This window comes from Trichechus manatus, unplaced genomic scaffold (genome assembly GCF_000243295.1).
Source record: "Trichechus manatus latirostris isolate Lorelei unplaced genomic scaffold, TriManLat1.0 scaffold00015, whole genome shotgun sequence".
NCBI lineage: Eukaryota > Metazoa > Chordata > Mammalia > Sirenia > Trichechidae > Trichechus > Trichechus manatus.
Genome location: NW_004443951.1, coordinates 5,128,983 through 5,147,738, shown reverse-complemented (window position 1 = coordinate 5,147,738; position 18,756 = coordinate 5,128,983). Strand labels below are relative to the sequence as shown.

Genomic DNA, 18,756 nt, shown 5'->3' with positions numbered 1-18,756 from the left:
AGACAATGCTGAGAACTTCTAGATTCTTCAAGTCTCCTTGGGTAGAATATCATTTATAAACATTACTCCTTTATTTTTATAAAAATAAATGTAGCACTCTTCTATCAAATTCTTCACCCCAAAAGGAAAACAAAACAAAAACAAAAAAATCCAACCACATCCCTAGTCCTTAAAACCAAAACCAAACCTACTGCTGTCACGTCAATTCCGACTCATACTGATCCTATAGGACAGAGTAGAACTGCACCATAGCCTTCCAAGGCTGTAAATCTTCAGAAGCAGACTGCTACATCTTTCTCCCCTGGAGCAGCTGGTGGGTTCAAACCACCGACCTTTCGGTTAGCAGCCAAGCACTTAACCACTGCCCTACCAAGGATCCTTTCCTACTCCTTAGTCATAGACAAACAGTCAATAATTCTGATAATTGAGTGGCACAATGGTTAAGCGCTCAGCTGCTAACCAAAAAGTTGGCAGTTTGAATCTACCCAGTGGCTCCACAGGAGAAAGACCTGGTAATCTGCTCCCATGGGGTCTCTATGAGTGGAAATAGATTCAACAGCACCTAACAACAACAACTATAATATCAATGCTAAAATTAGCTGCTTAGAAATAAATGTAAGTGCCTACACACAAATAAATTTTTTTCTGGAAGGGTTCATTTAAAAAGTTTTGCTATTTTCTGATTATCTTTAAAGTGTTATAATCCAAAAAGTATTTTTCCAAAGGCATAATCCTTAGATTGTGGAGTAATCAGATTAAAAGTAGCATCTACATAATCAAATTATTTTCAAAAATTATCTTTCTTCCACAAAGAATTCCTTTATATTAAAATGTATGGTGGTGGTAGAGTAGGGGAGAAGTAATTATCCAGGCAGAAACAGAATATTTACTAGAAAATATGAAAGGCTAATTCAATTCTTAGCCATAATCATTTGAGTATTTGTTATTACAAAATGTTTCAAAGCCTCAATTTCTTTTTGGTCTTATTTATTTTAAAGATTAGATTTAGCCTCAGGATTCTTGAAACATTCTCATTTTCTATTTAAAAAAAAAACAAAAGGTATCTGGTTAGAATAACCAAGATTATGGGTAAAAGTGGCCAGAACTTAATTTTAGTTGGCCTCTTTAGGTAATAAAATTCACTCACTTGGAAAAGAGTAATGATTAGAAACAGGGCAGAGATAGAAAGGACTTCAAAATTTACAATGGGAAAATCATTATAAATCAATATAATAATATGTAAAAATGACAATCTTTTTTTCGTCGTTTTTTATGGTAGTTAAAATTCTAAGTACATTCAAGAATAAACCGTTATTAATATTATCTGTAAAACTTAGGTATTTTTAAAGCATCAATCTACTATGGGAAAAGTAATTTTAAAATAAAATATAATTAGGTTAATTCTAACATATTTAAAATTTAGAAAGAACTTTTTTTGTTTGGAAAATTTCATTAGTAGTGCCTAAAAAAAATATTCTTCTCAACAAGTAGAAATTTAGGAGGTCAAACCAAGCAGCACCAAGTTCCTGCCACTGATACAGTAACATTACTGACAGAATGTTGATATTCCTGGCATTAGGATATCTGTTCTGCAAGTGAATCCAATTATTACGTCTCTTATTTTTACATCATTTGATTTATAAAATTCTTTCAATGGTAACTCAAAGCATTTGATTCTGCTTATTATAACTGCCAACGACACTAAAAGTGGCAAGAGAGGAGGATATAAAACTGAGAACTTAACTGTCACTTACTGAGTCATCTGTGGCAGAAGCTGGCCAGCCCTCCCATAATTGATGGCGAACAGGGATACTTGTAAGGTCATACACATTCCTCTTTACCTAAAATAAGAAAGAGACAGCACAATTAAAATAAAGAGTTCCACATGATTTATGTGACAATTTATGTGACACACTGGTTTTTCCTGTTTTCTTCTAGAATCAAAACAAGAATTTGAATCTAAGAAAACACAAATCAGGAAAAAAAAATGTAAACCAAATTTAAAAGCAGATATTCCAAAAGGATAGATGGAATAGTAGTTCAAGAAACATTCCTCATTTCTCTCCCTACCCCCTATTATTTTTAGACTGCTGGGTAGCCTCAAGTTTCTTTTCATTCAAAAATCTTCAGGCACACAGTCCACCTAAGAGAGACTACAATGGCAAATTTTTATATTTAATTTTTAAATGGCTTAAAATGTGCAAAGATTCAAACAAAAACGTTATATCTAGTTCGTATGCAGTAGAGAAAAGGGTGGTAGTTGGGGGCGTGTGAAGAGGAAAAACCTTAAATTTTCTTTATATTTTGATATGTTTGAAATATATAAAAGCTTATTAATAAAGCAACACGTTATTTCTTTGAAATGACCCTAAATTAAAAACTATCACAATGGAATATTTACTAAAATCAGAGGCACCCATTAACATACTCTTTAAGCTCTTCCTGAAAAGAAAATACAGTAATGATGTTTTTCATTTTAAATGCTTTTAAAGATGCAAAATTATTTTTTCCAGCATGCATCATTATACCTTTCACTTTAAAAGGAGATAAGGTAAGTAATTTATAAGAATGAGGTTCTGGAAGGTTGAACTGTATGTAATCCAATACTTAAGAAGTATCTTGTCTTGCTTCAGCTTCTTTTCTAAATGGCTTGTATAAATTCTATTTCATTGTTTATTTACAAATAGAGTAAATTAAACCACACAAATAAATCATCCATCTTAACTCTTCAAGTTAGCTCTGGCATTATTACCCTGCTGTAACAAAGGAAGCTAGCATTGAAATGTTGCACATATTATGTTCTATAACAGAATTTCAGTATGAAAAATAAGCAGCATTCATTCATGTTTGAAAAATGCAGACTAAAGTATCATGTTGTCCAATTACAGCATTTTGAATCACATTACTCTTTATTATACATAAACACATCTAAGTTACCCTTCCAGTGAAATAGAGAGACACGTTCACCAGGGAAGGAAAAAAAAAAAAAAAAAAACATGGAACTCAATCTATTTTTATCTCTAATGTACACCTGTGGAAAAAGATTTAGTAAATGAGAACTGAGGAGCTTGGGGCATGGCTTGATCCTCACTCACTTCAAACAAACAGCTTTTCATCAGAGGTTTTAGCAATGGCCAGTCTACCATGCGGTATCTGATTTACAGTCAGTCACATCAAGTTTGGATAATTTTGATTAGTTATTATCAACCCAACAATTTAACCAAATGCAGCTGGATTTACCTTTTACCACATCCTCTAGTTGAGACTACTTCATCATGCTTAAATATTAGTGCTCTTAAGGAGAAAGGTGTTCTACAAACCTAAAACTTTAGATTAATAAAGGAGAGGCAAAGGACAGAAGAGGCAAGTATGAGGAGACTTTAGGCTTCAAGGCAAAAAAATTCCTTTCTTAGAGTTATTTTTGAATTATGTTATCTAGATACACCAAGCTTCATTTTTTGAAAAAGCAGGACAAATATTTACATAGTTGGAAAGGTAGTAACGTTACCCCCAGCACTAGAGAGTATACACAAATACTCTTGAGTATATAAACAAATAACTTTGGAGTGGAATTCTTTAAATTCCACCTTAATTCCAAAACACAACAATATGGCATTATGAAATAAACAGTATTTTTCTTCTTTTCATTAACTCATCTGTAACTACACTGAATTGAATAACATTCCTTTGCTATTCTAAGTCTGAAAAGCATGTTCTGGCTATGGTGTTATGCTGGTATAAAGCACAACGCCAGACTGATGTGCTGAACAAAAGTGATCAAAGTTAGAGTAATGTTAGCCATTGCACAAGTATTTGGCTTCATTGTTCTCCCTAGAATGACATCTGTTAAGCAACTTGTCATAGAATAAACTGGTTGATGCAGACAGAACTTGGCTGAGAGGGCACCATGTACAGCATATTAGGCTAATGTTTGATTGTTCCAATGCAAAGCCTAAATTCACTGAGTATTCTGAGATTAAGCCAAAAGAATCTTGTGTTAAATCACAATCACTAAACAACAATTTAAGCAAAAATCAAGTGGTTTTTCAAAATTAATCCCAGGCTTACCAGTGCTGTAAACACAGGCAGCTTTTACCATTATATGGAAGAAACACAAGTGATAAGAGTGAAAGTTCAAAATGAGTGGTGGTATTTTCTAATGGAGACATAAAAACTCCATTATCTTTACTGATGGTTATATTTACTTAAAACTTTAAGTCTCAATCCTAGATGAAGGAGAAAAAATCCAAAATCCATGCAAAGTAAAAGTAAACATTTAGTATTCTAGGAAGCCTGAATGAAAAAATACAGCTATCTATAAAATGATGTAGATGAATTTATAGTCATCATGAATCAGATGAAGCACTGAGTTTTCTCAGAGAGGGAGGCAGGAAGGAAGAAGGAAGAGGGGGAGAGAAAGAGAGAGAGACTGAGATTGATTTATTCTGATTGATTTGAGAGCACTTGATCTGAGAGGCACAGAACACACGCAGGCTGAGTTACTATGGCTGGCATGCCCAGCTGCCGTTCTTGTGCTGCTTCTGATGGAGTTTCATCCTTAGAGCCGTGTTAAATTTCAGTTAAGGACAAGTGGTACTTCACAGGGTAACATTTCCTAAGGGTCTTTTTGTCTTACACATTTTCTTTGATCAGCACTGCCTCAAGATCATGCTGAACCTTCATAATCTTTTCAATTCTTGTTTTGCTTTAAGCTCTAAATCTATGAGATTTCAGGCTGCTAAACTATGCAAATGTTCAGTTACTTCTGAAGGAATTTAACAAATGCTTTGATTACCTGCTGGACATGAAAATCATGTTATAAACTATACTGTATTTGGCTCAAACTATACTGTATTTGGCTCAAGAGTTCTAGACTGACAATAGATTTTCTAGCATTTGTTTTCTAGATTTTCTAAAAAATAATTTAAAATCTTCCCCACTGCTTTGTTTGTAAGAAAAAATTATAAATCAGATTAACTTGGAATAGTACAGAATTAAGATGATACTCATTTGTTTCCTTATTATTTGCTTTTCATTATTAATAAACAACTATTTACATACTATATGTAATATAAAAAGCTAAGCAATGATTTCCACTTCAAATTTCATATTTCCTCAATGTCTATGAAAATTTCAATGCTAAACACAGCACTAGGGAAGATTATTTTATTACGAGCTGCTCCGTATAAAAGTATTACACAAGATACTCATCTCCCACAATTTTTTCTTTTGACTCACATTTTCAGATTTTACTTTAAATTAAATTTTAGCAGAATTTTTTAGATAAGTAATTATTAGAAAAAGTTACTTTGCTATAGTTAAATTTTGAACCTCGGATTAGCTTCAAATGAATTGTTTTTAGCTATTCAAGTTGAAATATATAAAACAGACTAGATAACATTGCCAGCTATACAAATCTCTCCTTGTGATCAAATTATTGAAAATTTCAAGGAATTTTAAACTTCATTCAGGTATTATCCAAGTGAAAGTAGATTCTGATAATGAAAAAAAAAAGTCACAAAGTTTGAGGTGTTGTGGCATAGTGAGAGGCAGAGAACCACATTTATAGTCCTAATTCTGCCCAGCTGTATCACTGTGGGCAAGTTAGTGGAGCCTCTCTGAATCTTACTTTACTCAATCTTAGCAGAGAATTTCAAAACAAGATCACTTCCGAATTTCAAAGTTCTGAAATCCTATGATTTTATGAAAATATTGGAGCTAATCCTAGGTAAACGAAAGGCAGGGATAATTGTATATAAGACAAGAAAGTAATGAGGGAAAGTCGAAAACCAGGAAGGTTAGAAACTGGAATAAAAATAGTAAAGAGTTAATAAGTACAACAAAGACATCAAAAAGGAATAGTATCAATAATTTCAGGTTAGAAATGAAGATACAATAAGCATTTTAGGTAAACATTTTTCTTGGATGAAGAAGTCTTACTTTTTATCTCCATTACATTTATTTTTTTTTAAAAACTAATATTTTTTCCTCATGAGACCTCATTTTTTTAAAGAGCTGGTCATACTTGTTTCCCAAATAACTATTCCATCAATGAAATGATATCTGTGAGGCTATGGTTTTGCCAGAATGCTACCAAGTGTTACAATTTTTAAGTTCTATTAGTTTATTTCAACATTTAAAATTTTTTGAAATCTGGTCTATGATTCTTCACATATCAAAATTTTAGTATAGCAAAAAATAAAAAATATTTCATTGCCATGGTCTAGAACAGCTATCCATCTATTAGCACGCTAGTTTCTAGATTTTCTGAATATACCATGGCAAATTACAATTCTTACAAAAAGCACTAAAACTACAGACATCCACCTTCTCATTCTTTTATCAATCTTAGAACAAAAAGGCCTCTGGACATAGAACCTGAGCTTATCCAAAATTTAAATATATCAAACTTTGAACTTCAAGTCTTCACACTATCGAATGATGCTCTGGTTAACAGCTTGCTAAATAATACTGCATTGAACAAAGAAGTGTTTGTGTGTGTGTTTAAATCAAAATAAGGCATATAGTCCATGCTTAGTTCCTGTTTCCTAGCAATCATTGGTTCTCTGAAAGGCTTATAGTTAAGAAACCAATCACTTCTGATTCAGACTGGGTTTTGAACACAGACTTCATATCTAAGGTCTTTTCTTTTTCTTCTTTTTTAACATACTGTGCAGGCATTGCAATTGCACATAGATTTGTTTTACTAAGATGCAAGTTAACACCCCCCCACTCTAAAAATCCTCCCTGAACAAAAAAGCTTGAAACCGGATGGTGCAGGGGGAATGAGAAGGTGGCATCAGTAATCAAATGTTAATTAGCAAGCTTTTTTTTTTCCTTCCCTCAGGGTTGGCCTGTGTTGGAGAATTCAAATCAGAAATCAATGCTCCAAGTGTTTAACTATTACTTCTTCTCATTAACCATTTAAAAGACTGAGCAATTCTCTCCTCATAAAAACAGTAACTCAAGACATTTCTTTTTCTCAAATACTATCTTTCCAGAAAACAATAAAGATGTTGTTTCAAGAAAACTATAAAACTGAAGTTGCTTTCAGTCAGGCTTTGAACTGACTACATATTCTCTTTAAAATATGTTTTGGTTCTAACTGAATTCTTCATTCCAACAACTGCAACTTACGTAGTTTTGCTTTGTACCATACTTAAAAACCTTATTCTGCTTCTTATTTACTTCTAAAGAAATTCGACAATTGGCATGTTAACAGATTACTGGATTATGACAACAAAGGTAATCAAATATGGAAACTAGTTTGAATGCATATAGTTGGAAATTAGATTTTAGCTATCCTTAAAAACTACCAAGAATAAGATTTTAACACTTTATTAGAAACACGGTTATGCTTACAATTTCCTATTCTAAAAGTTTGGTGTGGGTGAAAATGGTATGAAAATTGCAAAGCTAGAGCACATTTAAAGTAACTGAACTTTAAATATGGCCTGGTGGCGCAGTGGTTAAAAGTGCTTGGCTGCTTAACGAAAGGTCAGTGGTTGGAACCCACCAGCCACTCCAGGGAGAAAGATGTGGTAGCCTGCTTCCATAAAGATTTACAGCCTTGGAAGCTCTATGGGCAGTTCTACGCTTTCCTACAGGGTTGCTATGAGTTAAGATCGACCTGATGGCAATAGGTTTGTTGTTGTTTTGTTTTGTTTTCGACCTAATGATCATAAACTTATTAAAATGAATTCATATCTTTATTATGATATGGTTATCTTAGAGGTTAAGCCTGGATTTTAAGATTAAGAGCGTTCTTAAAAAAAGAGGTTTAGGGAAATGGTGAAGTTGCAGAAGTTGAAATTGTAAACGAATAAAATAGGGCAACTAATTTTCTAAAACAGTGATTTCCAAAGTGTGGTGCCAGGACGAGCAGCATCAGTATCACCTGGAAACTATTAGAAATGCAAATTCCTGGGCCCCACCCTAGACCTACATATTGGAAACTTGCAACCTAGCAATCTGTGTATTAACATGCCCTCCAGGTAATTCCAAAACAAACTAAACTTTAAGAAGCACTGTTTTAGGATATGTGAGTTACAGACTCTCCCAGTAGCCATGCCTCTCTAATTTACTGATTGTACAGTTGTTTGAATTTTCTGCCTAAGATGGTCAGTCCCTTTTGAGAATGAATATGATTAATAATTATTTGTTACAGAAATTCTAGAAATGCTACAATTTTGTTTGGATGGTAAAATGGTTCTTAGTTTAATTCTTAGTGTAAGCCAAGTTTCTGCTAATTGAAAATCTTTGTTAATCTTTAGTTTTTTGGCCTAAGGCTTATGTATTGTTCCCTAGCTATAATACATATTTCAACAATCCAGTGAAACTGCAAATCCACAATAAATGATCTATTGGTCACACTAAATAAACTTGGAAGACACTTGTACACATCAGCTGAATTGCAGAAATGTCCCTAGCCACCAGAGTGTTAGCAGGAACTGTGTCACTCATATGTTTGAACCATATGAAAGACTAAAAAGTTTTTGTTGTTGTTGTTGGTTTCTTTGATTGTTTGTTTGGGGTTTTTTTGTTTTTTGTTTTTGCCTTTCCTATAGGCTAGCTTAAACAAGACCCAAAGGAAAAACAGTGAGACATTTATCTCGTATCAGTCAGTCAAGACCTTATCCTTGAAGGCAATTATTTCCTCTCTGGACTTTATGGAAATAGTAAGCGGGCAAAGTGTTTTCAATTATTTAATGACCTAATAAATACTATGGAAGCAAATGTCTTTTGTTGCCTGTAGTGAATAAAACAGCAGTCACTCAATAAATGCTCTTTAAATTTCTCCCAATCATTTAAAAATCAAATAAATAAATCAATTTATAATTCTTTCCAGGTAGAAGAATGTCAGTTAAGTCAAAAGTCAGTCCTAGAAGAAAACTGAAACAATTTTAAGAACATTTTCAGTTTTACTTTAACCTAAAACCATTTTACAAAGTTCAATTTTATGTATTACTTTAAAGATTAGTCACATAAGCTAAGATATACTTGTACATCAGAAACATTTTGATTTTAAGTCTGAATTTTGGTGAACAATTTGATATACTGTCAGAAGCAGTGTACACAGCAAGTCAGTCAGCAGCTTATAAACGTCAGACTTACAACTTGTACTTGCCCTTTAAAGTTACGTGAATTTCAACTTGTACAAGACAAGGTCATGGAAGCTCCATAGACACATCCAAACTCCCTCAGCGACCAAATTGCTGGGCTCAGGGCTGTAGGATCTCAGGGAACATCTGGCTCCATTGGCATAACAGAGTTTATAAAGAAAATGTTCTACATTCTACCTTGGTGAGTAGCATCTGGGGTCTTAAGAGCGTGTGAGCAGCCATCTAAGATACTCCACTGGTCTCACCCCTTTCGGGAACAAGGGAGAATGAAGAAAACAAGATACAGGGGAAAGATTAGTCCAAAGGACTAACGGACCACAACTGGCACGGCCTCCACCAGACTGAGTCCCAGAACAATACAACTAGATGGTGCCCGGCTACCACCACTGACTGCTCTGACAGGGATCACAACAGAGGGTCCTCGACAGAGCTGGAGAAAAATGTAGAACAAAATTCAAACTCACAAAAAAAGACCAGACTTACTGGCCTGACGGAGACTGGAGAAACCCGGAGAGTATGGCCCCCAGACCCCCTTTTAGCTCAGTAATGAAATCACTCCCAAGGCTCACCCTTCAGCCAAAGATTAGACAGGCCCATAAAACAAAATGAGACTAATGGGGCACAACAGCCCAGGTCAAGGACTAGAAGGCAGGAGGGGATAGGAAAGCTGGTAATAGGGAACTCAAGGGCAAGAAGGGAAAGTGTTGACACGTCGTAGGGTTGTTAACCAATGTCATAAAACAATATGTGTACTGACTGTTTAATGAGAAACTATTTGTTCTGTAAATCTTCATCTAATGTATAATAAAAAAAATTAAAAAATAAATAAAAAAATAAAGTTATGGGAATTTGCCCTCACTTTGAAACAATTGAATTCACAACAAATTCTTCATCACAATCACCTTCACTTGCTGCATGTGCAGCTTTTAAATAACTGAAAAGTCTTCGAGCCTTTTCTTGCACTTAAAAAAAGAACCTTTGCCATCGAGTCGATTCTGACCCACAGTGACCCTATAGGACAGAGTAGAACTGTAGAACTGCCCCATAGGGTTTCCAAGGAGCAGCTGGTGATTCGAACTGCAGATCTTTTGGTTAGTGGCCAAGGTCTTAACCACTGCACCACTAGGGCTCCTTTCTTGCACTAAAACCCATTGCTGTCGAGTCGCTTTTGACTCATAGCGACCCTAAAAGGACAGGGTAGAACTGCTCCACAAGGTTTCCAAGGAGCGCCTGGTGGATTTCAAATGCCGACCTTTTGGTTAGCAGCCATAGCTCTTAAGCACTACGCCATATGCACCTGTTCTGATTTACCTACAAATTTGACTTAGGGAAACAGATCTCATGCATAATCCAGGGACCGCCTGTACTAGGGAATCTTAAGGACATAATCATGCATATAACCAATATGCAATAACCAGGATATTCATTATAATATTATCAACACATGAAAACTTGGCACAATCTAATATCTAATAATAAAGTAGTTAAATAAATAAATGAAATACCATGCTACCACTAAAATGATGATATAGAATAGGGGTCAGCAAACTACAACCCACAGGTCAAAATAGGCCACTGCTTGCTTTTGTAAATAAAGGTGTATTGAAACACAGCTAGCCGCTCCCATTTGTTTACGTATTGTCCATGGCTGCTTTTGCACTACCACCATGGCAGAGTAGATGCAACAGAGACTGCATGGCCTGCAAAACCTGAATTATTTACTGGCCCTTTCAGAAAAAGTTGGCTGACAACTGATTATAAAGATATTTAATAACATTAAAGGCAGTTACATGATGCTACAGAAAAAAAAAACAGATTACAAAATTATGTACATTTCTATTTGTTTAAAAAGTTGTATATATGTATAGTACATGTATGTATAGAAAAGAGACCAGAAAGAGAAACAACAAATGTTAAAATTTGTTCCCTCAGTGTCCTAGGATTATGGCTTATTTTTATTTTCTTTAGCTATACTTTCTAAGTGTCTATTATTTCTGTAATAAGAAAAGTAGTATAAATTTTTTTGTTTTTATTCAAAGTTAAAGAAATGTACGTGGAATCAGAACAACCTGGGTTTTCATTTCAGCTATGGCATTAAGTGACCCTAAGCAAAGGAAAGAGAAAGGCAACTGAACATTTATTGAGCATCTTCTATAAGCCAGGAACTAGGTTTTATGTTAACATATCATCCTCATGATAATCTTTTACATATATTATTATCTTCATTTTACAAATGAGGAAACTGAAGCTCAGAGACAATAAGTAATTTGCCTAGTCTGGATTCTGTCATTACTATGACATATCTTCCCTTAGCCTGAATTTCCTGTTCTATAAACGGTTTATAATAAATTATCTTTAAAATCCTTTTCTTCTTGATACTGTTATATTTAAATGTATAGGAATTTTCAGTAAGACCATTTACACTTACTCTGAACAGTGGCCATTAAGTGGTAACAAGAAAGAGAGTGACCAACTATGGGTGAAGCTCTCTGTCATGAGAGCCAGAGTCTTTTCACAGCTGTTCTGCAGCAACAGGCAATGAAGAACAGTTACAGGCTGTCAACTTTTTACTTTTAAGTGCTATAGAGGAAGGACAACTGCCAGAGCAAATAGCAACTTGTTATTGTTTCAACAGTTGAAAGCTGCCTTCAAGTAAGAGTGTAGCTTCTGGTGTCACATACAGCTGGGGAAGAAATGGCAAGAAAATTTTTTTCCAAGGAAAATAAGTGAAGGTGAAAGGAGAAGAGCATATTAAAACAGTAAATAAACCTTACCATGTGAAAGTTAGCAAAAGCTCTTCCTTTTATAACTGTTTTGAATTGCCCTCATCCCATGCTAATGTAAAAGACCTGGCTGCAATAAAAGAATATGAAGACATTCACACTATGGGCTTGCTTCTTTAACTTTGCCAATATACAGTAAATCAATTATAACCTTGTTATTCCAGTTTTCCCTCACTCAACACTTGGGCGCCCTTGCCAACTCCTCTCCATGCTTTTGATTTAGATAAATGAAACTCTGATCAGAAACAATTAGCGTGTTTTATTTGTGACTCCTGTAAGTTCTAAAATAAAATTGCATTTATAGGAACAAGATGTGGAGCAATGCCATTAATCTACTGTGCCAATTTGTTCTTTATAGAATTGCATTTTCTTCTTCGTTTTGATTTCACACGCGTTTCAACACCCACACACATGCACACAGACACAGAGAAATTAAACTATTTGCCTAAAAGTTATTCCATCAGTTAATGCTTAAGTTAGATGATAATACAGGTAAGTGTATATTTTTAATTCTTAATCCATTTCTTTTTTCTTCTTAAGGATTTTTTTCCTCATAGAAAAGACCATCACTTCTGTAGCAAATTTATAATTAAAAAGATGCTGACAATCTTAGCATTCAGACATGTTTATGTTTGCTTTGCTGCTGTTGCCTATCCACAACTGCCTTTTTCTGAGGTTCTGAAAAAAGTGGTGGGAACCATTAGCAAAGGAACCTCCGACTATAATCAGCCTCTCATAATTTTATCTTTTCTTGTTAACAAAAACATGCAAAAAACAAAGACAACAAAGGGACTTAGTGTTGGGGTCTGCCATGAATACTGAAGTGGTCTGGGGGTGTGGCTCGTCAAGTGAAAATAAACCATTCAAGTCACCCACATCAAGGAGAAAGTTTGGGAACAACTAGGCCAGTGTTTGCATTTCGGGCCGGGAGTCAGGAGAGTTACATTTCCCTTCATTCTGCTTAACTAAGGCACCAGAGACAACCTGCTTAACCTCTCCTTTAGGAAATATTAAGAAAGCTCCTCCAAAGAATAGCTCTGAGAGATATTTAAAAGCGCTGTTTGGTCAAGTTTTCTGATTCTAACTTGCTGCTTGCCAAGAAGAGCTTTCAGTAGTACTCTTCCTGAGAGATATGAGGATGGGTCTGAGTGCAAAGGCAAGGAGGATATCTCAAGGAAAGCAGCTACCTTAGCCAAGAGCGAAGTTACAATAACAGGATAGGCACCAAAATTAGATACTCTGTTAACTTCAGGTAAATGAAATAAACAAGTTACATACTAGTTCCAAACAGCAATTTAGCTAAGATCTTATCAGTGTGAACTGACACTAGGAACCAAAGTCAAATACTTCACACTAAACCTTCACTAAGGACTGTTGTTGCCAATGCTCAGAAGCACCATACAAGTGGCTTCTAATTAAAGCAGTTAAAATCTGAACCCAAGGATTTCAGTGTTAGGGCTGGCTCCAAAACATAGTTATTTTAGGAGGAAAATACCAGGAATAACTCAACATTTCCACTTAATGTATTATTAAGATAAGAAAAAAATTAATCATATGATTCATTAAATAAACAGGCATTCTAAATAAACTGCCTGTTTTGTTTTTTTTTAATTTCTCCTATTTATTCATTAACAAAGCTATTCCTTAGCTCATCCCTGCCATAACCTACTCTATTCAAAACCATATGGGAAAGGACATTAAAAAACCGCCACAAACCATGGACTTCTGGTATTAGTGCTACACACTGCATACCCCTATTCATTATTCTACCTCCCTTGTTTAATCTATCATTAAGATTCAGTGACCCTACACTAAATTTAAAGCAGATCCTTCCTTCCTCCCATGCCTAAATTCACATACTTTTCTAGTTGGGGATGCCCTCAAGTATTAGCAACTCTACGGGGTTTCTCTAATCTCAGCTCTGAACTATGTCATGCTATAGAACCAAGAAATTGCTGTTTTACATCTCTAACTATGGAGGCTTCAATAAAAAAGGACCATATAATTTACTTAATAAGATAAAGGGGGGGAAATCATCATTTATTAAGTATTTTTTCATTGTATATAGTAAAAGGCTCACAGAGACACTGTCATATGTTGTGTTGTCTTAAGAGTGAATAATATACAAAGGCATTAGTTCAACTGTATTCATCACACAATTTAGAGTTTTAAATGATGGTGAAATTGCCAGGTAGGGACTATTTTAACAGATGAAAAAACAAGGAAAAAAAGGAAATATTGATTTAAGTATATAATTGGTAAAACAACCATTTTGGGTAAATGAGATTTCAGGAAGTTAGCAGATGTTTTATTTCTAGGACATATTAAACTCTATTTTCAAATTACAAACAAAAAACCTAATGTATAATATGGCAAAATAAAGGGTAAGGAATTGGGTATATGATGGTTTACCAGTTCTGTCTAATAGAACTTTCTGTGATAACAGAAATGTTCTGTATCTGTGCTGCCCAATAGGGTAACCACTAGCCTCATGTGGCTATTAAGCACTTGAAATGTTTCTAGTGCGTCTGAGGAATTTTTAATTTTATTTAATTTTAATAAACTTTAAATTGTCACATGTGACTAGGAGTAGTCTATTGGACAGTACTCTATGCATATACTTCTACAGTATATGAAGATGACTTAAAAAAGTAGGAAATATATAGCAACACAATAACATACCACTGATGAAACTACATCACCTTTTTCATATATCCTTATAGTCTTTGAAACACAAAAGTAGAAATACTGAGGCTAAATTAATTTTTTTGCACGTATATCTTTAATGTTATTTTAAAGTTGTCCAAAAAGTACAAATAAAAACTGTATGGTTTTATCCCTAATTAAAAAAAAAAAAAAAGGAATACATGTAAACGCTACCTTACTTGAGAAAAAGAAATGAGCCATAATGGGCCATATTATTATCACTGAATATTCAAGTTAGCCAAATATTCTTTAGTTAAAAGCGTAGGTTTGACTTACATGTTGTTGTTACTTGCTGTTGAGTTGCCTCCCACTCATGATGATCTTATGCATAACAGAACAAAACACTGCCCGGTCCTGTGCCACTTCATGATCGTTAGTATGTCTGAATTCATTGTTGTGACTATTGTGTCAATCTATCTCATTGAGAGTTTCCCTCATTTCCACTGACCCTCTACTTTACCAAACATGATGTCTTTTCTAGCTATTGGTCTTTCCTAATGATGTCCAAAGTAAACAAGTCTCGCTTACTTGCTTCTAAGGAGCAGTCTGGTTACATTTTTTCTAAGACTGATTTATTCAGTCCTTCTGGTCGCTATGAGTTGGAATCGACTCAACAGCAACGGGTTTGTTTTTGTTTTTTGGTTCTGGCAGTCCAGGTATATTTAATATTCTTTGCCAACACCATAATTCAAATGCATCAATTCTTCTTCTGTCTTCCTGTCTCATTGTCCACCTTTTGTGTGCATATGAAGCAACTAAAAAGACCATAGCTTGGGTCAGATGAACCTTAGCGATCAAAGTGACATCTCTGCTTTTTAAAACTTTAAAGAGGTTTTTCACAGCAGAGTTGCCCAATGCAATACATCATTTGATTTCTTGACTGCTACTTCCACGACACTGATTGTGATCCAAGCAGAATGAAACTGTTGGCAACTTCAGTTTCTTCTCCATTTATCGTGATGTGGAAGGCTGTAATCTTTGACCTTCATCAGTGCTTCAAGGCATCTTCATTTTCAGCAAGCGGCTGTGTCATGTGTACATCGCAGGTTGTTAATGCGTCTTCCTCCATTCCTGATGCTGCATTCTTCAAATAGTCCAGCTTCTTGGATTATTTGTTAAATTTACAGACTGACTAAGTAAGGTGAAAGTATACAACCCAGCATACACACTTCCTAATTTAAACCACACAGTATTCCCTTGTTCTATTCAAATGACTACCTCTTGATCCATGTACAGATTTTGCATGGGCACAATTAAGTGTTCCGGAATTCCCATTCTTTGCAATGTTATCTATAATTTGTTACAATCCACACAGTTAATTCCTTCACATAATCAATAAAACAAAGGTAAACATCTTTGGTATTCTCTGCATTTGGCCAAGACCCATCTGACATCAGCAGTGATATCCCTCATTCTATGCTCTCTTCTGAATTCAGCTTGAACTTCTGGCAGTTCCCCGTCAATGTACAGTTACAATGGTTTTTTAATTATTTTCAGTAAAACTTTGCTAGCCTATGATATTATTTGATAATATCTGCATTCCATTTGATTGTCTTTCTTTGGAAGGGGCACAAATATGACTCTACCAATTGGTTGCCTACATAGCTCTTTTCCAAATTTCTTGACATAGACAAGCGAGTCCTTATAGTGCTGCGTCTGTTTGTTGAAGCATCTCAATCAGTATTTCAACAATTCCAAGTCTTGCTTTTCCCAATGCCTTCAGGACACCTTGAACCTCCTCCTTCAGTACCAGCAGTTCTTAATCACAGGCTAACTCCTGAAATGCCTGAATGTCAACCAGTTATTTTTGGTACAGTGACTCTGTATATCTTTTCTTCTTCTTTTGATGCTTCCTCTGTCATTCAATTTTTTGCCTACAGAATCTTTCAGTAACACAACTTGAAGTTTGAATTTTCTCATCATTTCTTTCAGCTTGAGAAATACTGATCATGCTCTTCCCTTTTGGTTTTCTAACTCCAGGTCTTTGTACATTTCATCATAATATTTTACATAGATGCCACATTTTTAAACCTAAGGTCTTAATTATTCTTAAATTCATTCATTCATTAATAAAATGGTCATCTGAGATTGATATCAATGATTTAGATATTAACTGTATATCTGTAAGGATTTTTTTTTGGAGAGTGATGAATCAAAATTAATTCACTTTTGGGCCAAGATCGCTAAAGCATTCATGTATTAGGTTAGGAGACGAGACAAGTGTAATGGATGCTATAATTACTACCAGTCTCAGACTCAATCTCTTGTTTATTCAGTAAGTACCTATACAGCATCTATCACCTCAGTGATTTGAATACAGCAAAGAAAATTTTAGGTGGGCAGAACACTTTGGGATCAGATCTCTACACTTCCTTAAAGAAGTTAAATCTAGTTGGGGAGGAAATACATGAATAATTATTTATAATACAAATACACTTGCTGTAGGGTTTTAAAGAAGAGGGAAATAAAATGATTGAATCAATGATTGGGGAAAAAAAATGTAGATGGACCAGAGAAGAGATTTGAGAGCTAAATATAAAACACTGCTGCCTCCTTACAGAAAGATCATCTATTTATTAATCTTAAAAACTGAGACTCACTTAAATTAGTGTGACAATTTTTTTTAATAAAATACATAAGGTACTACTAAAAAAGTGCTAGGAGAATTTCCCACTGGACTTATAAGAGACAGGTAAACGTGTCCAACAAGTACATTTACCGAGTGCTAATAATTCATGAGCATTCGCTCAGTTGTTCAGTCATCCAAAATAGTTTTGAAATATGTGTTGAAGCCATTATTTTGTAATAGTGCCTAAAAGAGACAAAGCCTTTGCCTTCATTGAGCTTACATTCATTTTATAATATGTGTATGGGTGGGTGGATGGAAGGAGATAGAAAAGAAATATTGAATACACAAGCGAAGTCGTTCCAAAGTTGGGTAAGTCATAAAAAAGGTGATTAGACTCCTGTCAGTCATTATCTAGTTTAGACAAGTTGCAACCTTAATGAGAAGGTGCAAGTCCAAGAAAGAGCGCGCCAGGCAGAAAGAAAACATGAAATACAAACCTTCTAACAGGTGATATAAAATAGAACGCTTGCATTTTGTGTGTGTGTGTATGTATATATACATATAAAATGCTTTACTAATACTGTCATTTTCAATGAAGCTTTTATTCTTTCTTTACAGATGAAGCAACTGAGGGTCAAACCCTTTAAGTAAGTAGCAGAAGTGAGATTCACAAGGTAATCTATGGGATTCTGAGGTACTTTCTCTTTTTTACTGTACTAATGATATCTCCCTAAAAGCTAAAAACTACAAAAATTTGTTGTTTTTTCAGTAGATCACCTCTCACCCCTGAAGAAATGTTACCCACATTGTTCACTTACTTGGTTGACTCTTCCTTCACAGACTTGAGAAGAGCTTATTTAGTTCTGATTGTTTAGTTCAATTAAATAATCATAAATCCCAAATTACTGTCAGCTAAAAACTAATAAAGTTTACTGCACTGATAGCTAACTCAAAAGGATATTTCTGAGATTCTGATCAAAGATATCTTGTCTTCAAACACATGTGAGTGTTTAACATGTTTTTGCTCAAGTGAATAGATGTCATGCATTCCAAAATAAACGCATTAGATCCTATTTTATTTTTGTTGTGTCTCACTGCATTATCCCACAATGAATAAACCTGAGGATGTCTATCCTTGAGAATTATGGCAGCCTAGCAAATACATCCAATGACAGCCAGTTATTTCACAACATCATTTTCTGACACTCCTACACTACCACTCCTTCATGATGTCTATTGGAGAAAAAAAGAAAAAGAAGAAGAAGAAATGATGGGAATAGCTGTTATGGATTGAATTGCATCCTCCAAAAAATGTGTTGAAATCCTAGCCCCTATACCTGTGGATGTGATCCTGTTTGGAAATACAGTTTTCTTTGTTGTGTTAATTAGGTCATACCCAAGTACGGCGGTGTCTTAGGCTGGGTTCTATAGAGAAGCAAAACCAGTGAAGTGACCCAACAGATAAGCTAGATAACTGGAATCTTCTAAAAATCAAACACCTACGCTCTTCAAAAGACTTCACCAAAAGAGTCAAAAGAGAACCTACAGACTTGGAAAAAATTTTTGGACAGTACAA

At 34.7% G+C, this 18,756-nt stretch overlaps 1 protein-coding gene across 4 annotated transcripts in view; it reads right to left on the bottom strand.

Annotated features, from left to right (window-relative positions):
• FAF1 (Fas associated factor 1) overlaps nucleotides 1-18,756 on the bottom strand; it is a 573,118-nt gene that overhangs the window by 233,042 nt on the left and 321,320 nt on the right. For all 4 annotated transcript variants that reach the window (XM_023727090.1, XM_023727089.1, XM_023727088.1 and 1 more), the window contains exon 8: nucleotides 1,755-1,841. In XM_023727090.1, the coding sequence (XP_023582858.1) occupies nucleotides 1,755-1,841 (87 nt within the window). The remainder of the gene's footprint in view (nucleotides 1-1,754; nucleotides 1,842-18,756) is intronic.